The sequence below is a fragment of the Aedes aegypti genome, chromosome 2 (genome assembly GCF_002204515.2).
Source record: "Aedes aegypti strain LVP_AGWG chromosome 2, AaegL5.0 Primary Assembly, whole genome shotgun sequence".
NCBI classification, from domain to species: Eukaryota; Metazoa; Arthropoda; class Insecta; order Diptera; family Culicidae; genus Aedes; species Aedes aegypti.
This window is the reverse complement of record NC_035108.1, coordinates 431,119,694-431,146,330: the sequence shown is the minus strand read 5'-3', so window position 1 is coordinate 431,146,330 and position 26,637 is coordinate 431,119,694. Positions and strand designations below refer to the sequence as shown.

The 26,637-nt window shown below is 37.1% G+C and overlaps 1 protein-coding gene across 1 annotated transcript in view; it reads left to right on the top strand.

The window, feature by feature from the left end:
* LOC5569868 (P protein) overlaps positions 1–26,637 on the top strand; it is a 255,338-nt gene that overhangs the window by 42,207 nt on the left and 186,494 nt on the right. Inside the window, exon 3 of the mRNA XM_021847734.1 lies at positions 2,395–2,545. Within this exon, the coding sequence (XP_021703426.1) occupies positions 2,463–2,545 (83 nt within the window). The 5' untranslated portion in view covers positions 2,395–2,462. The remainder of the gene's footprint in view (positions 1–2,394; positions 2,546–26,637) is intronic.

Below are 26,637 nucleotides of genomic sequence, written 5' to 3'. Positions count from 1 at the left end.
TACAGATTTTCTGCTAAATTTTGGTACAGATTCTGTACGGTACAGATTACAGATTTTCATGAAAAAGTACAGATTGGTACAGATTTTTGGAAATGGCGATGTCTGTAACACAAAATCAAAAGGATGCGGAAAATTCTCACAAAATTATTATTGAAAAATACTGTTTCCATAGAATTTAACAACATTTTTTATGCAATAAGTGAAATTATTACAATAAAAACCATGGTAAATATCCATATTAATTAGGATATGAAGGGTTTTTTCATCAATTTATGTTGAATGTGGTACAGATTTTGGTTACAGATTTTCGGAATCTCTGGTACAGATAAAAAAGATTTTTGAGCCTTAGGTACAGATATAAATGTGGCAACACTGCTCGCACGGTGCACCGTCGGGAATAATCGAAAACGACATTAAACTTACAATCTCCAGCAAAGTTGTTCAGAAACCTCATGGCCTTCTTTAGGTTAAATTTTTGATGCGCCCTACGTGGCGCTAGTGTACATGTAATTGGTTATATTTCAATAGACTGTAGCTCATGATCCCGACGTCCTATAAAGCTCGGGTCTTCAGCAAAGTTGGTCAGAAGCTTGATAGCATTTTAATGCAGCACTGTTTGTTTAGCAATTTTGTCGGTACGTGTCGCAAGTGAACATGTAAATTTGGACATATCCTATAGATTCTGCCTAATGATCACGCACATTTACTAAGTTCAAGTCTTCAGCTAATTTATTCAGAAGCTTGCAAGCAATTTGATGCAGCACTGTTTGGACAGCAACAGCGGCTACGTGCATGTGAATTTGATAATATTTCAGCATGATCTAGATGGTTTGGATCATGAGCTACATAGAAAAAAAAAATTATATCGGGCTACGTCATTGAATAAAAAAAAACGTAAAAATATTGAGCTTTGTGAAAAATTACACAAAACGTTCAATTATGTTTTGAAAAGTTGACATGTTCTACAAAAATGAAAGCGTATCTTTTATTCTAGGGTTGAGAATCATGACTTTTCGGAGTTTATTTTTTCTGGGACACCCTACTAAAGACACTATATAAAAAATAGAAAAACGGGTGTTTCGGTACATTTTGTGGCTTAACTTTGAAATAATTTGGTGCAAAGTTGTAAAAGCACCTTACATGGCAAAATTACATCTAAGACCCCTTACTCTATAGGTTACGTCACGCCGTTAGGGAGGTATGGGGATTCAACACGAAAATCCATACAAAAAATTAAAAGGTTCCATATGAATAGTGTGACATAATCAGGAAGGGGACTGTGAAATTTTGCGCGATGTACCTAATGGACCCCTCATTCGAGGTTATGATCGTCTTTTTTTCTGACTCGGTCCCATTGTGCGCCGCATTTTGCCAATTCCGCGTGCGCTCTCCCTGCATCACTCAGTACCAACCAGTAAACGAATCGTTATGCTACTCGGTTGTTGTTTTGTTGCGGGCCACTCGTCGCTGTATTGGTCAGCAGCGATGCCCTCTTGTGTTGCCTGCCCGGCGGTGAGTGTCGTCCAGAACTCCTCGTCGTCGGCGTTGATTCGTGGGTGCGCACCCAGTTCAGCTGTTGCGCTGTTTAGTTCGTTCGCTGACTGAGAGCTCAGTAGGCTCTGAGGATTTGCTCCGCAGCAGCGCAAGAGTACGCGCGCGCACGCCACGCTACGCTATAGACCACCGACGAAAACAACGAGGACGTGTGATAATTTCGCGTACGTGCTTTTGAAACCAGATCTTGGCCAATTGATTTCACCGTTTTCTCGCGCGCCGGTTCCAGGGCCCTCTCGATTCTGGGTCTGCGATTGGTGTCCAGGAGTAGGCCAAGCTTAGCCAAGTCAGACTGTGAACCTCCGGTAGGATTCGAAAGTGTCGCCGGCGTAATCTCCCTCAGACGATATACCATCTACCATATGAATTCATGGATGCATAGTTTGGTTTGTCGTGCACCTTGTGAAGTTGAAGTAGCTGTTCGCCACCGAAGCCTAGTAGAAGAGTTATCCGTTTATTTTAGTGCTAGCCTCGTTTCAGTTCATTATTTCTTTGCACATTCGTAGTGGCACGGAAAGCAACTCCACTAAGGCGAGATTTGTTTTTCCAGAGGCATTCCAGTTCGCGTAGTGATGGTTCGAATTCATAGTGTACGACCTAGTGGAATGATGCTCTAGAGAGTGAAGATTCTGAAGAGTAACAGTAGTGAAAGCCTATTGTTTTAGTGATCTCCCCAAAAAAAAAAAATCCATTTTATAGTACAAAACGAATCGAATCTTTTCCCCCCTTCAATTCTCGCAATCAATCGATTCCGAACCCCAAAACGCATCAACGGGATATACTGGTTTCATGAAATCCGCCAACGGCTGCCTTATCCTCCACGTTGACCGAAACCGCCAGAAGCGATTCGCAAGTTTTGCCCCACCAATCGAAGTAAGATCGGAACCCACTGCGGGGGCTCGCTGGAGATGAAAGTCAAGGCGACCGGCAAGCGGATTTTGCGACGCAGGAAGAGCAGCAAGAAGAGCCTGGAGATCTATCCCGCACCAAAGTGAGTTGAAAACTTCTACTTATTTTCGTTCATTTTGATTCTAAATCATCTCATTCACCTAACATGGCTCCACGTTATTGTGAAACGTAATTGTTCATCAAAACTTGGAACAGGGCTTGATTCCTGAGGTCATTCTATAGAAATTCTGAAAAAATCCTTATTAGGAATTACGTTAAACCTGGATTTAATGTTTTTAGCTAATATAGTTTAAAATTATCCATATCAGAACTACTCAATAGCACACAAAACTAGACACGACACACCAACACGATGAACTGCCCATACTCGCGCAACAGTCCCATATTCTATAGGATCTAACTTTCTTTAAATTGGCTTCAGTATGTGTTTTAAATGGCTTATTTATACTGCTTTTCATAATGATAAGGTCACTCATATTTTTTGTGTACAGGAAAACATAAATGAAGTAGGAAATAATAATATGCATAGGTATCACATGCATATGGTACCTCAATATTGCTAAGGGTTACGAATGTAAATAAATAAGTCGACAATTATTTCATCAATATAAGTTTTATGGATAAATTGGATATATGTGACCAAATGGGCTTTCAAAAAGATATGACCACTTGAGAAAAGTTATATTACATGGTCATACTGGCCATTTATATGCTGCTCTTCTGATTTGATTTCATTTATAACAAAGTTGAGCATTACACAATTTTCAAAGGTAGGAATTTCTTGATACACTAGAACCTTAATTTACGCTCAATATTTTTTACGATGTTTGTATGATAACGCTTCCATTGGAAATTTTGTGTTGTTTCGCAGAAATAACTTGATCAAATTTTGTTATCGATTGATAGTAGTTTGGTTGAGAAGGGTTAAAACTATGAAATAATAATACATATGATTCGGCATACCTGCCCTAAACTTCATAATACTCTGGAATATACTCTCCAGGTCTACAAGCGTGATTTATGAAGTTATGATAAGTTTTGCATTTGCATAGAAGATCACTTGTGAATCCTTTGGCCTATATTTCATAATGTCCATAGAGGACCTAGAACATCGGTCCGTAAATTAAAATAAGACGTAATCATAAAAGAAACCTTCAGAAAATGCTTATTAGTTCACACGATTGAAAGTGTTTACTTCAGAAAGTTTTTGGGTGATCTAGAACACCTCATATACTCACTAAATAAGTAGTGATTTTTCAAAATACAACAATCATTCAGTGATCGGAAAACCAGATGTTATTGTACTCAGGAATAATGAATAGATCTTCATTTACGCATGACGCATTAAAGCTCCCCCAAATCAGAGCGATTTTTTACTGTGACAGCGACAAACAATCGCCATAATTTCCGTTGTTTCGCGCCGTTCTACGCATATTTCTCCCGCCGTCCATAAGGTTTACGAAGAACATGGTACAAGTAGACGTAGAAGGGTAGTTCGCTGCATGCACATTTTGCAGTGTCTGAGCCTCAGCGACGCGATTTCGCAACGATTTTCGCAGCGTCAGTCTAGATCAGGGTTTCTGAACCGGTGGTCCGCGGACCCCTAGGGGGCCGTAACAGCTTCACAGGGGGTCCGCGAAGCTATTTCAAATAAATGTTTAGTTGCTGTTTTTATACAACAAACACTTCAAAAATGTAACTTATTTGATTTAACTTTCAACAAAGCCATAACTGATAAAATACATTCAATACCAATTTGTTTATAAGAACTTGTCAGGTGGAATCACTCAGTTTTTAGTCGTTCTTTACTTTTATCTCCAGTCTTGCTTATTTTTTTCCCAGTGTGAGCTTGACAATTAATCTAAACACGTTCAATGAGGTATGAATAGCAAATTCTTTGCATAATTTTGGTTTAAATTTGGCAGATTCCCACTGCCCAGTGAACCACGTATCGTATAAGAATGTGCATCCAAAATCACATATTCGTACGTCAGAAATCAGAATCGCACAAGATGCCAAATTAAGCGCTATCAATGTCAACATAAGTTGCATATAAATCCCCAATACGATTCATAAACGACAATCTGTGTTGACAACAAAACATGTCGTAAATAGTGCAACATAGAATCACGTTAAGTTGTATAAACTGACAGATCATATATCAATCCAGAAAGCATCGTATGAAATCGCAATAACTTAGCAAAAATTGCCACTCAAATTTGGTATCTGCTGGCGATGGGCCTCAAAGAACAACATAGCAATTGTAGCTGTACATGAAGCATGTATTAATATTGGCAAATAATCATTTTACTAACATGTATCCCTTAGTGGTACAGTGGTAAGGAGTCCGATTCCTAATCCAGAAGTCCCGCGTTCGAGACTTGCTGGAAACTTTTTTTAAAATTTTCATCCTAATTTTGTGGCATCGTATATCTGATCGCAAAATGTCTGGAAAAGTCGTGCCAAGTACGCATATAGCCTCCACTTTGGTAGGTATATAGCCTTTTCATGCATTCTATACGATTGAATTGATTCATATAGAATGATGTATAACAAAAGTTATACCAACCAAAATGTTGACTGGGTGTATTCCCACTTGGTAAATTATTGGCGGGATAAAAGAAATACGAAAACTATTCACCGAATCCACTTAAATCTATCAGCAGTAGTGTTTATTGGCAGAAATTTAGAACTTTTGGATAGATTCCTGGAAGATATCTGACAAAGCTTTCAGAGAGTTACCGGTGACTTTTTCAACGTTTTTTTCACAAGCCATAGTTGGCTCTTCAGAAGCACATTTTAACTGAAATGTCAGCAAAAATCAAAATTGTTTATAGCAGTACCTTTGGGTGCCGCTGACATCAAACGTCACTTTTGCTGAGATGTCAGGAAACGAATTTTAACCGAGATTTGCACAGCTAAGATCGGCATTCTGATATAAGTGTGCAAAGTTGTTATCGGATTCTTTGAAAAATAATGTCAAAACTCTTGAATAGAGTCTTAGTGGACTTCAACGAAGGATGATACCAGAATTCTTGCAATATTTACGTGTTTTGGGTATGGCTGCTAACAATATCTATCGATTTCAGAATCAACCATTTTCAGGGGTCCGTGGGATATTTGTAGAACTTCAAAGGGGGTCGCAGCTGCATAAAGGTTGGGAACCACTGGTCTAGATGGTCGCATATAACAGTGCTTGCAGCGACACAGCAACAAAATCGTGGGGATTTTTTGTCGCTGAAAAAAATGCGTTGATTTGTGGTAGCCTTTACGCGCCAACTCGAACAGCCAGCACCCTCTCAGATTTCAATAAAGTTATCTGGATGTGTAGTCATTGACAAAATAAGCCACTTTGCATAATTAGTTTTTCCAAAATTTATCTGGACTATCAACTGAATAAGGCCAAACTTTTATACCCGACTTTTGATCATTTTGTAATCGAAAAATGGCAGCTCCTGCAAAACAGTGTTATAAAGATCACTTGTAATAAATTATTTAAATATTTGAATAACAATTTTTTGAAAACAAAAATACTATACAAATGACAAATGTGAAGTCTATTAAAAATAAGTATTTTTTTATTTCAATGAAATTTTGCCTTTCCTGACTATTTTTTTTTCCTATCCTAAATGATTGTTTTAGGGTGTCATTTTCAAACAATACTAAACAAGTGAAGGACACTCATCCAGAATTCAATAAAGCTCAATAAGGGAGTCAGTTTTGATTGAACAGTTTTTTTTTTAATATCGAGTACTTAAAATTGTTTCATTTGTGGCAAACACTGAAAAAAATATTTTCAAAATATAAAGTTGATTAAAAAATGGCCATATTTTAATTGGATGAAATTTGGTCTCAAGAAAGGAAATTGTGTTTACTACCAACTATACATCGCGAAATGGACATTTTAAAAAGAAAATATTGTTACAAAGACTTTTTCCTGTCTCTTATTTTCATTCAATAAGTTATATTTAGGACTAATTGTTACTTTATGGATTTCTTACATTACAATTTTTGTTCCAAAACATGCTCCACTCAGCAATCATTCAAAGAAAAAAAAAATGAATGCGTATTATGTCAGAAGAAGGTTTACAAATTTTGTGTTATTCATCGAAATTTGATCGACATTGGAAAAAATGCACACCCGACCAGATGGAAGAAACAAGATTATAACAGAGTGTGTTCCCCTGAAATGATTTTTTTATATCATCAGTTGTTGTAAAACATGTACCGTTAATAGTTAAAATGACAAAAATTTTTACAAAATTTGCACCAAACTAAACTAAAATGTAACAAATCCTATTATTATTATAACATAATTACTACAGAATGTGTTGCAAGGATGTTACAAAATAACAAAATTATTTCAAATTATGTAACTGTTTATGACACCGGGTGTTATTTGCAACAAACTTATAAATGCGATGTCAAAAATATAGCAAATGTTGTTATAAATGTGTTACTAAAAATATAACAAGTTGAGAGCAAAGCCATCTTGATAACAAAATTATATCAACTTCTGTTATTTTTAACTGCTGCTGATAGGAATGTGTTATGTGGTTCTGGTCAGGCAGGCCTAACCATGACATGACTCACAACCACAACCATCGCTGACGATATGGCTTAATTCGATTACATCTGGGATTATTTATATTTGCACTGCACTTCGGGTTGTCAACACGGAAGTGTAACAGTATCAAACGTTGCCTTATTATTAGACAACATCATAAATAACGTTTTTTTTTTTTTTGGGAATGTAAGCCCCTTTTTAACAAATTCTTGATTAATCAAATTAAACTTATTAGACAAAGTTGACTCGCTTATTGAGCAGCATTAAATTTTGAAATGATTGTGACTTTCACTTGTTTAGTTTTGTTTGAAAATGATACGCTAAAAAAATTCTTTGAAATAATATATATGAACATAATTTAAATCGTAAGTCAATCTATTCAGAAAATATATTTTTTTTAGTGCAGGCTTCAAACAAGTTTTTTTTTGGTTTTTTAAACAAAAATTTAGACAATTATCTACAAGTCTCCCAAACCACACTTTTTTGTAGGAGTTGTTGTTTTTCGATAATATTAATTTTGGAAAAAAAAATCGGGTGATAAAGTTTGGCTCTTTTCAAATAATAGTCCAGATGAATTTAAAAAAAAACTTAGTATACAAAATGGCTTATATTGTCAAGGTCTACACATTCTGAAAATTTAATTGAAATCTGAGAGGGTGCTGCCAGCTCGGAATACGATTTGGCGCAAAATACGTCGCATGAAAAATCATAGGCGTAAACCCTGGAGAATTCGGAAGCACACATTTCTTGAAATAATAAAAAATGAATCAACGCAAAAGCGTAGTTGAGCCCTACAACCCAAATTTGGATAAATTTCCAAGGCCTGCATTAGGTTCTTTGCCTTTGAAGCCACAAGAAAAAATTACTTATATTTGGTTTGAGTACATTCAACCTAAGATTGAGAATAATGCATTTACCTAAATTTGGCTTATTGGGCTGAGATATTTTGGGTTGAGAGAATAATGAGCGGTTCCATTTGAATTCGAATGTCGGTTTACTTTTGTATTTTTTGATTTGGCTGAAATTTGGCATATGCTTTCTTTATACCCAAAAATGCCTATTTGCATCATCGGTTCGCCATTTTTACCCTAGCGTTACTTTTGAGAAGGGCCTAAGAAAAAAAGCCTTAACAATTTTCAAAAAATTAAAACTCAGAAACTATTTGTCTGATCGGTTTGGTGTCTTCCGCAAAGTTTTAAGTTATTGTTGGAATTATCTGGAGAAAAATATGCACAGTAAAAAAATTGTAATTTTTTTATTTCGAAAATAAAGCTTAAAAATCAATTTTCACAAGAATCGTTTTCTTGATTTTTTTTATATTTTAAAGTAGACAAAAAATGGAGTCTTTTGCACAGTGGGCCAAGATGGAGAAATCATGGACAAAAAAGTTATGATTTTTTGAAAAAAAAAATGAATTTTCGAAAATGGCCAAAATAAACTTTTTAAATATTTTTCAACTCGATTTTATGAAATTACGCAAAATTTACAACAAAAAAGATACACGGAAAAATCAGGCTAACTTTTACCGTTTTAAAGATACATCGATTTTAATACAAAATTATGAAATAATTTTCAATTTTCGGTCATTAAAATATAACTTAGAAACGGTTTGTCCGATCAGTTTGGAGTCTTGCGCAAAGTTTTAGGTTATTGTTGGAACTATCTGGAAAAAAATATACACTGTAAAAAAAATGTTGTAATTTTTTATACATCGAAAATAAAGCTTAAAAATCAATTTTCTCAAAAATCGTATTTCTGATTTTTTTTATTTTTTTATATGTTGAAGAAGACAAAAAATAAAGTCTTTTGCACAGTGGGTCAAGATGGAGAAATCATGGACAAAAAAGTTATGATTTTAAAAAAAAGGTGAACTTGTTGAAAATGGTCATAATAAACTTTTCAAATGTTTCGGTAGCAATTAGCAAAATTTTCTCATATACCTTTTTTGTTGAAAATTTTGCGTACATTCATAAAATCGGGTCGAAAAGCATTCAAAAAGTTTATTTAGACCATATTGATATATCAACCTTTTTTTAAAAAATCATAACATTTTTGTCCATGATTTCTCCATCTTGACCCACTGTGCAAAAGACTTCATTTTTTGTCTACTTTAACATATAAAAAAATAAAAAATAAATCAGAAATACGATTTTTGAGAAAATTTATTTTTAAGCTTTATTTTCGATATATAAAAAAATACAACATTTTTTTTACAGTGTATATTTTTATCCAGATAGTCCCAACAATAACCTAAAACTTTGCGGAAGACTCCAAACTGATCGGACAAACCGTTTCTAAGTTATATTATTATGACCGAAAATTGAAAATTATATCATAATTTTGTATTAAAATCGCTGTATCTTTAAAACGGTAAGAGTTAGCCTGATTTTTCCGGATACCTTTTTTGTTGAAAATTTTGCGTACTTTCATAAAATCGAGTTGAAAAATATTTAAAAAGTTTATTATGACCATTTTCAAAAACTCACGTTTTTTCAAAAAATCATAACTTTTTTGTCCATGATTTCTCCATCTTGACCCACTGTGCAAAAGACTCCGTTTTTTGTATACTTTAACATATAAAAAAATAAAAAAAATCAAAAATTCGATTTTTGACAAAATTGATTTTTAAGCTTTATTTTCGATATATAAAATATTACAACATTTTTTTTACAGTGTATATTTTTTCCAGATAGTCCCAACAATAACCTAAAATTTTGCGGAAGGTACCAAAATGATCGGACAAACCGTTTATAAGTTATAATTTTTTGAAAATTATTAAGGATTTTTTTCTTAGGCCCTTCTCAAAAGTAAGGCTAGAGTCAAAATGGCGAGCCGATGATGCAAAAAGGCATTTTTGGGCATAAAGAAAGCATGTGCAAAATTTCATCCAAATCAAAAAATATAAAAATAAAATTTGGGAAAAAAGTCGTCATTTTCTGTGGAACCGCTCTAATCGATATACTTAATTTTGGGTAAAGTCAACTCAAATATTAGGTAAACTGTTTTTTCCGTGTGGCTACAGTATTACAGTGCTGCCAAACATATGAAATAATTTCAACCGAAGGAAGTAATTTGGAAGAAATACAAAATTAGCAATTATTCAACAATGAATATGAGCAAAAACGTCTCAAAACTAACTATAAGACAAAGATAGTTATGACAAAATATGACTGTTGGGAAAATGATTAGGTGAAGATTACTCTATTGAGGATATTTTAAGGATGTATTCCAAGTTAGTGAGCAGTTTTTTTTTATTTTATTATTCAAACATCAAAATTTCCCACAGAATAAAATTATCAAAAATCAAAAATACACTGGATATTTTTTTTCCCGTCGTCTTATTAATAAACTGCTGTTCTATATTTTGTATGAAAATTTGAATTTAATTGTTGCTTAGCTTAGCTTAGACTGACTACACATATCAATGGTTGCTATTCCGTGATTGACCGAAGTCAGTGAAAATGCACAAAGAATCAACTAGAAGTTCGGCTGGGATTGGCCATAATCTTCTTCAGTGTGCATAATTCAGTGCCTCTATTTATACAGGGTCAATAACGGCGCCGGCCACGTCCTTGCAGTCAGGTGGGATGGGGGGAAGGAATGTTAGTGTGTAACCTTTGCTTTTTGGAGACCGTGTTTGCCTCTGCATCTCCACAAAGGTTACTGGGAGGGATGTTAGTTAATGAGGAGGATCGTTGGGTCATAGGATTCACTTTGATAAGCGATTAGACCATGATAAGCAATGATTTGTGAGATATATACATGCTTATACGTAAATATAATATTTTCATTTGATATGAACAATTTTTATGTAGAGGAAAATTATGCCGACACTTGAGGTGACGAACCATTCAAAGTTTGTTGAACAAATACCTAAATGTAACATTCCTACAGCTGTCAGGACGAAAGCATGTGTTATTATATTTCACTCATTTGAAAAGAAACAAAAAACTCGATTGGTTGGGACATCATAGAACACTCTTATTCTTATGCCGACACTTACAGTGGCGAACCATCCAAAGTTTGTTGAATAAAGTGAACCTTTCGCAAGTCTACACTTGTAGTGTCGAACCATTCAATGTTTTTTTAATTACAAAAATAAAGGTATAAGAGGTGTTCTGAAAAAAAAAATGTTAAACATAAATAAATCATGAATCAGAGTTTGTGCCGACACTCACAGTGACGAACCATCCATAGTTTGTTGAAAAATCATATTTACATCCCACCATTGTAACGATTGAATGTGCAGTCATACATATTTTATAGATTAGAAATAGTAGCATGAAACGAGCTCACCAATTGATCCGTTATCCTTGACTGAGCAGCCACAATCCACTTTCGGCTTCACTCGTTTGCTCGGCTATAAAAACGCACTCAGGAAAAAAAAAATAAGCGCGCGACCCATAAAGAATAAAAAAAACTGTTCGGGCTTTCTTGACGTACTGCCCAGGAGCAAGCGTCAAGGTCGAAGGATCAAACAGAACTAACCGATCGCGGCACTTTTTCACTTTCTTCAACCGAACTCACCGATCACGCCACTTTTTCACTTACGAGACCGACGCGCGACATGTTTGATCCTGCCCTCGTCGCTCGCCCCGGCAAAAGCAAGTGTCAAGGTCGAAAGATCAAACAGAACTAACCGATCGCGGCACTTGTTCACTTTCTTCAACCGAACTCACCAATCACGCCACTTTTTCACATACGAGACCGACGCGCGACATGTTTGATCCTGCCCTCGTCGCTTGCCCCGGCAAAAGCAAGTGTCAAGGTCGAAAGATCAAACAGAACTCTGAAAATTTGAATTTAATTGTTGTTTACAAAAACTAACAACATTTTTTTGGATTTTGCGTAAGTGATCATATCTATCTGTAAAGCCCATTTTTTCACAAATATTCATTGAGTATATCCATAACGCTTATTTTGATGAACAAATTTTCGACTCATTTAAGTTCGTAGCCCTTTATTCAAACTAGGTACTTTATTTATATTTTCCTATATATGAAGAATTATGAGTGGTCATATCATTATGAAAAGCCGTAGAGTTTTAGTTTAGTTTAAATTTGCTTTCTATGTTAAATGGATTTATAGGTGAACAAAGAATTTTAATTTAATCTTGATGTTTATGTTGGAGATAAATCAGACGTTCTTTGCTAATTATTCTTTTCACAAACCTCACACAGAGTAACCAGCCCTTTAGAGTATGCCGTGTCTAAATCGATTTAATAATATAAGCTTTTTTACCTTCTACTTCGGCATAACATACTGTTAACTTTCTGTAGTATTTCTGATCCATGACCTGATATTTTCATGAATCGACGGTCCCTTCTATATCGAATCCTATAGGCTTGACTGTATGTTTGTCCAAAACAATTCACATTTAATCACATTTTTGTTTGTCGAAACACTGGTGGGAAACCCAACAATGCACGAAGGTATGCTGATGTAAAGATGAACAAGTAACATGCGGCATACTTTACTAGGCTGGTCAAATAATTTGAATGTAAAATAAAACGAAAACGATATTTACCATGGAATTAGTAGAGATCCATGTGAGTAAATTGATACCTTTGATTCCACTGAACATAATAAATTACATTGAATTACACTTAAGCCGGTAAGCGATACAAAACATACTTAAGCCAGTTGTCAGTTGAGTTTTTCGACCTTTTGTCTTTCGACCTTTTGTCCATATACTATAAATACACATATTTGTTACAGTGGAAACATGTAAAAGCAGGTAGTAAATGACTTGGGAAACTTGTTGGGTGTTTGGTAGGCGTTTTTTTGTGCTATTGAGTAAATAATTCGAATATGGATTATCTAAAGCTTCCCTAATTAATAACTTCAAATAATGGTTTTTCGGGAATTTTTCTAGGTATTTTTTGAAAATTTAGTTGAAGAATGACCTCAAAAATCGTGCCTTGTAATAAGTTTTGGTGAATAATCTTTATTTCATAATAAAAGTCTTGCGGGTCACCGTGCCTGGACTTAATGCCATGTCATTTGTCACAAGCACTCGGGATGAGGTATTAAAATATAGGTACCTTATTGAACTGAGCAGCGCTAAAAACCGTCGTTCTTCTCCTCGTCTTCTACGGGTTCTCCGATACCGGAGGAATCGTAAAACGTAATTAGTAATATGTGCCATCAAGAAAACGTAAAGATTTGTGCAGCGATAATAATAACTAAATGCAGGCAGCCCAATGAATGCATGAATGAATATGATTTCAGTTAGTTTCGCGGCAGATTTGAGTCCAGGAATTGCAGCGTAAGATGAGTCTATTAGCTACGGATGATTTAATGGGTTAATTCAAGGCAACACTCAATGAAATAATTATTAAATTAGCTTTTGAACAAGTGGATTGCATTAGGGTATTTTTGTCGAATCATTGAAAAGTGCAAAACTAGATTAAGTTTGAAATTGAAGATCAACATTAAGAAATAAACTTTGCATTACAGGCAAGTCATGGCACAATAAAGTACAAAAAAGCAATCAACTTACACAAATGATGATGAAATGTTCACTTGGTTCTATAAAACCATCCTTTTCCGTAAATAACAATTTGATTCTTTATTCTTTTGGACTTTGTTTCTCGGATATGTCTTTCCTCAAGGCATTGCTTCAAGAATGTCTCTAGAACTTCAACAATTATATACTATTCGAGGATTTGCTCATAGCATTTGTAGGATTTTTTTTCCAGAGATCCTTCCATAAAATCACTTAACAGAGTCTCCCAACATGGCTTTACAAACAATCTAGTAATTATTCTGGGAAATTCGTTAATGACGTAAACAAACTGAATGTATTCTTGAAAAATATCTTACTACAGACACTTCCAAAAATTTCTTTTAGAAACTTTCCAGATAGTCATCTTGGGATTCTTTAAAATTTTTGGCTTTGCCTTATTTTACTAAATAAATAAACGAAAACCCGAATTATACTACTTATACCATTTAAGAGAAAAATCGTCGTTTACATCGTTTTACAAATTTTCTAAACCAGTTTTATGTTCAAAATTTAAGCAATGTTTTACACTTGCTACCTAGATTGCAATGATAGATTCTTATGAGGACTTCTTGAAATTTGAACGAAAAAACTGGTTTTTCGTTTTTGATGATTGCTGATGATTGAATGATGGATTCTTGAGCCTCAATTGCAATAGACATTTTGACCGCAACTGTAAGTTCACCTAGATATTTGATTCTGATTGTACATTGATACACGACGTCTGGTTTGCTGGGCGACAAGTACAATGTTGAACCTCGTAGAACGCAACTTATGCGTCCATCGTGAATCCAGAGAAGAAGAATCCCTTCATGGGAGGAATACTGTACGACATACTCACCACCATCCAGCCGCATTCGACATTCTTCCAATTGATATGTATAACCCACGGTCAATTGAAAACACGCAATGTCATTGACACTCGATTTCGATAGCGATCTCGGAAGATGAGTGTTGATAGAGTTGAAGGGGTGACATTTTTGAAATTGTTTCGTTCCTCCCAGCGGCTTTGCATGGGAGAGCAGTTCCATTGTCTCCACTAATTGATTGAATTTGTTCGGGAAATACGAAGAGGCAGCTGGGATGCCCAGAATTGGCCCCATTGATAGCTAGCACGCAGAGCTCGAGTGAAGGCAACCCACCTGGGAATGTCCATCAATTACGTATGAGGTTTTGAGGATTTTTCGATTGCCCTCCTCTCATGGTAAGATTTTTTGTATGAAATTCAAAAAAAAAATCTTGACGGCACGTGCCCCCTCCCCCAATAAACCCTTACGTAATTAATGAACAGCCCCCAGTGGCTGTTGAGTTGGTTGGTAATTTATGTTGCTCCCTACTAGCAGATCGCGGCAAGTGACAAAATGCTGTCCTTAAGTGCGCTATTAGTGTCGTTCGGTTGTTGTGAAAGCTTTATTGCCGGCTACGGCTGAGTGAATTGTGAGTGACTACAAGCTACCGTCGAACGAACGGCAACTGGTCGATGTAAATTGATATTAATTGCGGGCGACTTTGGTGGATAGGAATTTGTGGAAAATATTTAATAATATGTTTACAGAGATTTTAATAACGGGTCATTATCGTTGGCATGGAATTTATGTGCGAACATTATCTTTTTGTTGCCGGATATCACACCTTGCGGTAGAGGTACATGAAGTAGCTCCGCTAAGCGAAACAAAGTTTCGTTCTGATCAAAAACCATTATGTCAAAATGTCATGCTTTTGTTGAAAGCATGTCAGTTACATCCTCAACTACTGCCTACTCAAATTCCAAAAACAAATACATTCATTAAATTGCTTGTGTACTCAAACTGTAGGCAGATAGAAAATATTTTAAAATTAGCCGTCAATCTCCATGAATGACACGTGACCGTGTATTCTTTTGGCCCCATGGATCAGGTGCAAACCTTGAAAACTGTTACACGATACAATTAGAGCAAATGCACTCAGACGAACACCACTACACAGAACATCGCATGAACTTCGCAATCATTGTTCTGGAATGGGACTGGAACCATTGAAAGAACTTTTTTTAACGAAGAGTGTGACCCAAATTGCTATCGTGCCAGCTGCGGTACAGATACAATACCATATTTTCCATTCTCTACCGTTTTAAACTTAATTTTAGACAGGGTTGCATTAGGTTTTATAAGTGACACTCAGCATTTTGGAATTTAAATAAAAGAGTTTAAGCACTTTATGGCTTTTCTTGCAGTTCGGTATAAAATTCGATTTTATCTAAAATTAGCCTATTCTTAATGTTTTATACAGGTCGAATTAAGTTTCCGTTTGCAAATTACGTGATCTAAGCTAGTAAAAGACCCTATTAGCAGCGGTAAACGTCAATTCGGTTCAGTTCGCAGGAAACGTCAAACGTCACAAGTGTTTCACGATAAACAAATTGTTCAAAAACATCAAGCACATCCCCATCAAACACTACCTCAGCACCTACATCGCCAAGCCTACCTCTATCTCTACATACAAACATGTACTTCGTGTTGGTAGAATTAATGGTCAGGCCTATCCTCGCTGTCTCCCTCTTCAGAGACACGAAGGCCTCCTCCACTGACCTGGAATCGATTCCAATTAGGTCTATATCGTCCGCAAAGCCAAAGAGCATGTGCAACAGTGCACTGCAGTGTGTGATGATAGTGTCGTTTCTCTGCACGCCAGATCTTCTAATAGCACTCTCAAGTTCAATGTTGAACAGTAATTTCAAAAGTGCGTCTCCCTGCTATAATCCGTCTAACGTCACAACAGAGCTTGACACCTCGTCTGCAATCCGAACACTTGATTTCGAACCATCCAGCGTTGCTCGTATCAGCCTAATTAATATCGCCGGAAAACCATGTTAAGCCACTATGTGCCACAGCTCATTTCTTTTCATTGAATCGTAAGTCGCCTTGAAATCAGTAAGCAGTCTGCAAGCTATACTCCCGGATTTTATTTCGGATCATTCGCAAGGTAAACATCTGACTGGTTGTCGAGTGGCGCTCACGACAAAAAGGAGACAGATTGGTACTCGTCGACAAAGGACTCCTCCAGCGGTCTCAGAATGCGTGATAGTATTTTGTACGCCGAATTTAGCGGGATGATTCCTCTGTCTGTGCCCATTCTTGTAGATTGGGCGTATGAGGCCATCCAACCACCCGGTGGATATTTCTTCGTCTTCCCATACCGTCAGTAGTACTCGGTCGATCGACTGCAAAAGCTACTCACTACCGTGCTTGAGAAGTTCGATCGGGATCTCATCGTTCCCAGCAGCCTTACAGTTCTTCAACTCACTGATAGCCTTTTTAGCCTTTCCTATGGTCGGTGGCAGGGTTGTTAACGTTAATCAACGATTAACGCCGTTTCGTTAATCCGTTGACGTTAACCTGTAACGGTTAACGAAGCTTGCGTTGATTGCGTTGAAAAATAATTTAACGATAACGTTAACGTACAGCGTTGATTCAACGTCAACGACTTCGTTATTTCTAGCGTTAACGCTTTTAAGATTCTCATATCTAAAAACATATTACGGGTTGTCATATTCGATTGATTTATAAATAAGTAAATGCAGAAGCCCAGAAAATAATTCAGTTTACAAAATAATAAATAAAGAGTGAACATTTTAAATATTACTGACATTAGAACCTGAACCAGATGGCAGACATGAATGCCATGGCAAAAAAAAGAACCAGATAATTACGAATTGTGTGGACAGTATCAACGGTTTCAACTTAGACACTGAAACATACCATGTTCAGAAACGATTATTTAGAAGAAAAAAAAGCTTGATCTCATTGCAGGTTTTATGGAATGTTAACTGAATATTTCTTATTCGGATTTAGTGGGAATGCTGGTTATATGAGAGCTCAATAATATCGGAAGTGGGAAAATCTGCTCTACGATCATTGCCACTTTCGATTGCAATGAATACTTTTGTCTGCTATGGTATGTTAGGGTTTTATGACAACTTGTATATATGGCAATGAGAAGTCGGGTCATCCTGGGGGCGGTCACTCAGAAACATTTGGTTGTTGGATGGGTAAAAAAGGACGTCGTGTGCTGGCTGGAGGCAAAGGAAGCCGCTCTCTGGTAACGGTTTCAGCCCATTGTTGTGGGTTGCTGGAACAGCGAGGTCATAATACGGATGCAATATTACTAGGAACATCTTTACAATTTGTAAGAGGTCTCCCAAGCAATCACAAACTGACGTTCAAAGAAGCTGATTTTTGGGTGTCTGCACTGTGAACTTAGATATTTTTCAATCAATTTTCCATGGATACGGGGTATCAGCATAGAAACGTGTTGTTTATTGATGATTAGAAACATTCTCGGAGAACATTTTCGAAACATAGAATCAACGCTTGAGTTAGCGATGATCGTTGACGTTGATTCAACGCAAACACGTTGACGTTGACGCTAACAACCATGAAAATTAACGCAACGACGTTGACGTTGATCTAGAGCACAATCAACGTTAACGGCGTTTATCGTTGATTAACGTTAACAACCCTGGTCGGTGGGTCCACAGCTTGATCGTCATCACCAATATTCATCCTGCTTCTCGCTACATTTCCATTAATATTGTTCAACAATTGCTGAAAGTGCTCCTTGTCGGTATTTTCACATGGCGGGCACTGATACGGTATTGTGCCGGACGCCATTGCCCGTTGCATATAATCTCCGATTATCGTTCCGGTTGAGATAGCAGAGCTTCAGCGACTACACTTTCTACGTGCAGCCTTTTCTTCCTGCGGTGGAATACTTTTTCTTCAACTTTCGCTGCCCTGTTCTGTCGGGTACCGGCTCCAAGCATCTGTCGTCATTCTTCATGTCTGTCACTCTCTGACACTCTTCATCGAACCAGTCGATGCGTCTTCATCGTTGTTCAGCGCTAATCACGCCCCGCGCCGTTATTGTCACAGCTTCGTGGATAGGGTCCCACAGGCTGCCGACATTTCCAGAAACGTTAATTCTTCCCATCTGATCGTCAAGCTGCTGGCGGTACTGTGCAGCTATCCCATCAGTCGAAAAGCGTTGGATATTAAAGCGCAGCGTTCTGTTAGCTCCGGAACTCGTAACGCTAGATAACCGCGACCGAAGTCAAGCTCGGAGGGTCCTGACATCCATGACATCTGAGAAATGTCGGCCATCAACAGCACGTGGTCTAATTGGCAGCAGGCATCGCCACTCGGGTGTCGCCAGATGTGTTTGCGGATATTCTTGCGTGTGAAGTAGGCTGATTGCCATCGCTCTAGCAAGAAAAAATCTTCTTTCCCGATCTGCGCGATTCGCGTCGCCGATGACTATCTAGATATCTTGTTTTGGGGACGCTCCGTAGGCTTCATTTCGGCTCTCATAGATCTCGTCCTTCATGGTTTATCATTCGTTGGTGCATATATGCTGATCAGGATGTAGTTCAAGAACCTGCCCTTCTTTCTCAACACACAGATTCGATCGCTTACCGGTTTCCACCGAATTATTTGCTTCATCTGCGTCCCAATCATTATGAAGCAAACTCCACGTTCTGTTCTGTCACCGTCACGCGTCGCTGTAGTAGATGTGATACTGGAATAAAGTAACGGCGATGGGATCCACCACTCGGAATTCACGTTCTCCAGTTTTTGGCCAGCGTATTTCCTGGAGAGCTGCCACGTTCACGCCGACATTCCCGCCGACAGTTCACTTACCAGGAGCCCAACACGCGTGGGTTCATTCAAAGTTCTCACGTTCCAATATCCGACTTTCCAATCCTTGTCCTTAATTCATTGCCCGGTTTGTTGCCGTAAAATCAATCCGTTTGCTCATTTTTGCCTTTCTTGGTTGGTGAAGAGTCTTCGATAGGCCACCTAAACAGGTTTGCGCTATCTGTATCGTGCTAGAGGGGCTAGCTCCTCAGTGCTGAAATTATACATCATTATCCGCTTGTTCTTTTATGATGACCACGGTCATAGCTATCACAACCATCCACCTTTATCAGGGCTTTGGACCTGTAGCTCTGATTCTGAATAGTTTCAAGTTCTTTCGGACATGCTACTATGGTGAGCCGTCATGCGCTAGCGGTGTTTAAACTTGCCATACTTTGAGAAATCAAAAACCAATTTTGTTTCGCTGTGTGAAGCTAACTTATCCACTATGATGATTTCTGAGCGTGTTTGTCTTTGCAAAAGGCCTATTCACAAGACGTTCTAAATCAGCTGATCGGGAAGCTTTTTGACAGTTCTTCTATGGAACTGACAGCATCGCCTAACTCAATGCTTAACAACAGCAAGCACGTTACTTGATGCTATCAACTGGATGCACTCAGTTTTGTAATGTGTGGTTACTATTCTTGATCCAAGGAATTGCTATACTATGGGCTGTAGCGATTGAAGCGAGTAGAAAGTTTGCTGAAAACGCAATACTAATTCTACGACGTTCCATCGTCACTACCTGCAACAAAAATGGTGATCAAAAGGATTCTGAAAAATCTAGTAATTCAGCGGGAACCTTTCTATGGTAAAACCGTCTGTCGTAAGAAATCGAAAAGCGGTGAGTAATGCTACAATAACTGCAATTTTTGATCCCAATTGGAGAAAATATACTCCAACTTGAACCTTTTCACTGTAATAGTGGTCAAATGGCTACCGCTTCCGCTTCATATGCAGAAGGTCATGGGTTCAATCCCTTTCATCGTACTTTATAGTTGTATCTTTCACTTGCTTCTATCTTCCACTCTCAATCTATCACACTCATACTCTATTCGTTCATAGCAAACGCTAGAACCAGAAACGGACAAGAAACCGTTTCCCTACGATTCCATTATATCTCATCATTATAAAACGCCTTTGCTTACGCCTGATACAAAGGCAGTCAGCTAACCAAAGAGCAAACTTCTCTGTCATGCCTTTCCCCCAACCCATACATTCCCGCATGTACTGGCGTTTGGCGCAGTAGTATATACGGTCTACTGTGGGAGCCGATCAAATGCACCATCAATCTCTTTCCCCTCATTGGTCTTTGATACCTCATTGAGCCTTTGATACCTCGAGGTGCAAATTATCCCTTTCCTAACCCTTAGAAATCCCTATATTAATATTGAATAAAAATAATCAGTGAATTAACATTGAATTTTAGTGTTAGAGTATTATTATTTAACGACCAAATACCGCTTCCGCCACCTCTTAAATTGTGCAAATTAAAGCACGAAGTGTGTAAAGTGAGTGATTCTCCCGGATAGATCCTGAGAGGGCTTAAATGTGAATGGTTCAGAAAATTTCGCCTTAATAATTAGTTTTTTTGATTTGAAGTTTTTTAAAGTTTTTTCTTAGTGTTAATTTCCTTAGTTTTCTAGTTTCTTTTTCATTTCTTTTTCTTTTTCCTAAAATTTAGTAAGAATAAGTAATACATTCTGACGTGGCAGGCAACATTATCGCCTAAAAATAAAAGATCACCAGCACTTATACACTGAGGGTGTTTGTTAGTCCCAATCAGTCATCTGGTTGATTCCTTGTGTAAGTGCAGCTGAAACTCGAGTAGCAACCACGAGCGACCAATCAAGCTTATGCTCAAGCTCAACCTTTTCACTGTGATTCATATTTCATAAACCTTGTTTTAAAATCTCCAAGAATACCACACTTTTATCCTACAATTTCCCTTGCAATCTCGTTCTCAAAAATCTTATTAGGTTTCGCCTAAAACGTACTCGAGAATGTCAGTATCGCCCAATGTTATGAGCCTTTTATCGATATTATTTTAAAAATCGCCTATCACTTTTGCGCCGTGTTTACATTTTGATTTCAATTAAGCGCACCACACGAAAAAATCAGACTACCCAAAAAAAAGTTCTTTAAACTCAAATATGGGTAAACTGCATTAAGTTTTTTTTTTGGGTTGTTTTGCCTCTCCCGCAACAGCAATGTTGGCAAAAACAGAGAAAGATGCACCGACCCAGCATCGAAGTTCAATGGAATAAGCCAAATTTGGGTTCTTTAGAGTTTACCCAACTTTGAGTTACTTAAATCACTACTGAGGCTTCGAAAGCTAACGCTGGGTAGATTTTTTTTTGTCCAGTAAGTTATTTTTTTAGCTGCTGGCAAATGAAAACTACCTAATCATAGCTACGTGTCATTTAATCCAAATTTGGGTTATCCCATAGATGAGCCGAATTGAGTCAAAAGAAGTTGGGTTGATTTGTGGCTCCCTGTAAACGTAAGTCTATGTAAAATTTCGATATTTAATTAAAGGAACGTTGGCAATGAATTCATTGAGATGAAAAATCTATCATTTTGAATAATAGTATCCCAACAGAAAAATTTTAACGTGCCAGCCGTAATAATAAACGTTGCAGTTTTAATTCGGCGAGTCGTTTAAGTTTTTGGAAGTTTGTCTACCGTATTTATTGCGGGAACAAAGGTCATCCAAGCGGTGTCTCTTGATCATATTTGACGATCGTTTGTCGACAAAAACGCCACTAGGGCGCCACAGAATTCACACAAAATTTGATTTTAAACCAAGGGGTGTTACAAAATATCTAAAAACCGACAAAAATGTTTTTTGTACTTAAACCAACGGAAACTTGTAAAAATCGAGTATATATGAATTTTTTGGCCTAAACTTAAGCGTTTCTTACAAAAATTGGGATAAGCCTTTAGGATTCTCTTCCCATATAAAAAAGAAGTTTTCTTTTATATTTTGTCGGAATCATATTTCGGAACAAGGATGACAGTCATGCAATAAATTTAATAAAGGAGAAAAACGGAAAAAAATTAACAAATCACAGAAGACATATTTATATGTGTAGCATTCCTCTTGTTCCTTGTTCAGGGAAGGATGAGTCCTACGCGATGGCGAGGTTTCATATCAATCCGTGTCTGCCCAGCAAATGGAAGAAAAAGTTTAAAATTCTGCCAATTTGTCAATTTCCTTCGAAGTTATTCCGATGGGTCACTGGGTCGAATCGAGTAAAAATGTCCCAAACTTCCTTTTTCGTTAACATTTACCTAGCTAATTGGTGAAGAGCCCTAAAGCCCGAGCAAGACGGTTCGTTTTCGGAATGCCGAGAAGTTTCGCGGTTCGTGCGGTTGTGCGAATGTGAAAAGATATTCGTGTTCAGCCGAAGAGAGATTATCAACTGGTGAACTCGTTTCATGCTTATGATAACATATTTTTTTCATGACAGCGTTGCTTCTATGTAATTTACAAGCAAACTACAAGTGTCGGCATTTTTCCTGTTTCGTATAATTTCAATATATGTACATATATTTTTCTCTTTCCGCCATTACTAAAAACGTCTTTTGTATGGTTGAACATAATGGATGTTGACTTATTTTTCAAATCTTCTATCAAACACCTGTCATCTAGAGACAAAAATACATAACAAATTTTAAGTAAGAGTCGTATTCTTCCTCCTTATCCATGGATCGCATCACCAGCCAAAAGTGATTACCAGATCTTTTCCTCCCGTGGTAATTGTGGATCAATTTTATTGTTCTTTCAAACTGACAAATTTTGGTGTCAAATTTCATAAGTTTCCAAAGCAAACTCAGGCATGGTCAAATAGTCTCATTCTAAGGATTCTAGTCACATAAATGACAGACGAGTTAATTAGATCTGTACAAGGTTACAAAATGGAGAGATACCACAATAAGGAAGTAAAGTCGATCATGTTACGTTTTGTGGGTGGCCAATTCTCTACAAATGTCAGTTCTAAGCTTGTTTTTGTGAATGATGAAGTTTAACAACCAAATTATTTAATTTATTACGCGTAGTAATTACCGTATTGGATTACCGAACAGCTCAACATGCAATACAATACAAATTTACTAGCTTAGACGGAAAATGAAATTGACCTATCTGGGGCCGTTTTTTACGTAGGCAAAAGTTGGAATCATTATCTAATTTAGATCTCACATGTCATTCGTAGTCGAAACTATAAAAATTAGTTGAATATATGTCAGATTTATATGGATAAGCTGGGTAAATGTTGACGAAACAAAACTTCATATAGTCTTGAAAAAAAAAAAAACACTAGACATCGAGATGATTCCATTGGAGGTAAAACGATGGGAATCATCATCATCTAAAATGGCAGCATTTTCATCGTTTGAAGTTTAAGATTTCTTTGATAGTTCATTTAAGGTGAAGATAAATCAATGCCAAACCTTAAATTTTCAAGAGCACAAATCTAGAGAACCAAACATTTGTTTGGGCTGAAAACTCAATCGGTTGGTCACTAGCTGGTGGTGACCAATCGATTAAGTTTTCAGCTCGATAGGGTATTCGGTTCTCCAGATTTGTGCTCTTGAAAATTTGGTTTGGCTTCGATTCATCTTCACCTTATGTGTATTTGAAAGGTTATTTCACAATAAGAAACACAAATTCAACTATTGAATGAAGCAAAAATAATCGCAGCAACTCAAACCCAAACAAACCTAAATACCTCCCTGTCGACATTGTTCCATCAATCCAGCAAAAAGACAGAAAATGAGCGAACGGATACAAGTGCAGAAAAAGTCGAGCAGTTAAATAGTTTAAAATTATTATTTTAGTTTTGCCTCCCTTCTTTCCTGCTTCCTGTCTGCTGTGGAATGGATGAGCCATATCGGAGACCTACGAGAGGCGATTGCGGTGGTTTCCATTGTGTATCGATCAAACACCAACTTTGAACTCGACCACACACCGTTGTCGCCGTTGACGATGACGAAAATGAGGAAAACGACCCCACCGACCGGTCAGGGACAGCAGCGGGCTTTTCCATTTACCACTCTTCCCCGCCTCAGACTGCAAGGCATTGTCTAGGTCATGCTGGGTGCCCGACTGGAAGGCGGCCGAGCTTCCGCACCGTTAAATAGATATACGTTTTGTTTGTAATCAGTCAATTCAATTTATGCGTGATAAAACGAAGACAGACGACGCTCTGCCGCTTCAGCTTACAAATGTTGACACTAACGAGCAGTTGGAGAGCGAAACTTAACATGAAATTGTATAAAATTTTATTCAAATTTAAACGTAGGAGGAAGTGATTCACCGGCGCGCAATCATTCTCACGCTGCAATCACTGTGCGGATGTGTAGGTGGATCGTGTGATTCACAAGTGTCTCCCTCCGTTAATGAATGTTTGATTAGTACTGCCGAAACGGCATCTGATTAAACAGAGATCGGTAGAGTATGTGTACCAGTATCTTTTGTTCTCTTGACTTTTACTAATAGTGGTAGTACTACCACTATCTCTGACTCAGCCACCCTAAATTGATTGAGCGAAAGAATATGGAAAAACACCTCTCGTTGACATTGAAAAGATCATGTAGGGAAAATACCTCTGTCATATTGTAACACAATAAAAAATAGGTGATCGTGACCGGGAAGCCTAACAATATGATACACATCAGCACCGGAGACGCAATCGATCAGGTTAAATCGGAATCGAGTGCAAGTTCTGAACTCTGACGTAAAGCAAGCAGCAGGTACGGACGGACGGTATGCAAAACATACTTATCTACCTACCAGACAGCTCGTGTGGTCTAATCCGGTATTCAAATTGCTCTCGAGAGGAATTTCTCGTCAATCGCGTCTTCTGATCTGCATATATCTAGTCACCCACAGGCAGGGATTGAGTGTAGGGTTATTCAAGATCGGTAATAAAATTGACGGAAACGTTTGCTGGCGCAATATGAAAAGCAACACTCCAATCCCTGACCGCGGGTATCTGCCGAAGCTGATTGAAGCGACACACTCCACTTCTAAGCGGTGGGTAGCGGTTCTAACCGTATTGGTAATTAAAACAATTAATAATGTTTGATGCATTACTGCGAAGGGTTGAAATTTTCCGACCATAGTCGGAGTTGTCCCTGGAACGAATTATCGAAATAATTTCTTTGGTTATCAGACCAATTACCTCTTTTCATCCCAAATAAAACAGAATCTGTATCTAAACTTTCAGGGATTATTTTGAAAACAGGGGACGCACAGTGGTCCAGTTTTCTAAAAACTATCCCGCATGCAAATTTATTTTCGTCTGTTGTTAACACCATTAAATTCCCAGGTGTTATTGTAGGTACTTAAAATAATAAAAGGACAGTGTCTTTATATAATACAATCTTACCCAAATGCTCTTTAAAGTTTAAGGAATCGATTAAAGAATAATGATCTTGCCTAAGTTTGCCTAAACAATCGTTTTGTGAAAAAAGTTGAAATCCTCAAAATGTATGGAAAACCGCAATTTTGTTAAAATTTTGTTCTATGACCACCAAAATATGGAAAATACGCCCAAAACAGGGTCTGCAACTCTGAAACATGTTCCACAACACTTGTAATAATCAAAACTTGCCAAATATTAAAAATGCGTATATTTTGCCATGAATTTTTGAATCTGGACCACTGTGGGACAGTTGGATGAGCCTGGCACAGCGGGTAACCTAAAGCAGTTTCATTGTGAACGAATTGAAGCCCAACAAATCACTCCCTTTTTATTGTATACATTTATATAATTAAAAAACAATGATAAGCGCTAATTGTGCGATGCTGGATGTAATTGTGTGCCAGTATGTTTGAAACCACAGAGAGCAAAATAAATTCGATGTTCACTATTTTCCTTTAACATATTCTTGTTTACAACATAAATCACGATTATGACTGGTAAACGGTAAGTTACGACAAAAACAACTTGGACAATTTTATTCAAAAATCATCAATTAATGAACATAATACATGTCACTGGGGTAAGATCTTTGCCTGCCAAAATATACGATTATAACATAAAAATATATTCAGTAGGCTTATACACTATATTTGAGCAATTAGGTAGAAATCAAGCTTCATATCTGAAAAGTGCTTTAAATATTTTAAGCAACATGCAAATGAACTTCTTGGGCCGTTGGTAGAATTCGTTAACATTTTTAGCAGAACGTCTTCAAAACCTTGTTAGATATTCATCAAGAATCATTGCAAAAAAATTGAATCTTTAGTACTACAGATATCAGCAAAATATCAAATTAACAATCCTTCTGATGGATTCGTGAAGATTTCGAGAATGGTTGTTGACAGAGGCGTCGCGTGGCCTCATTATCAACCTGTGCACTTCTAAATTAGTATAATTTTATTTTTGTCATTATTAGGTATACCTTGGATTCAAACTATT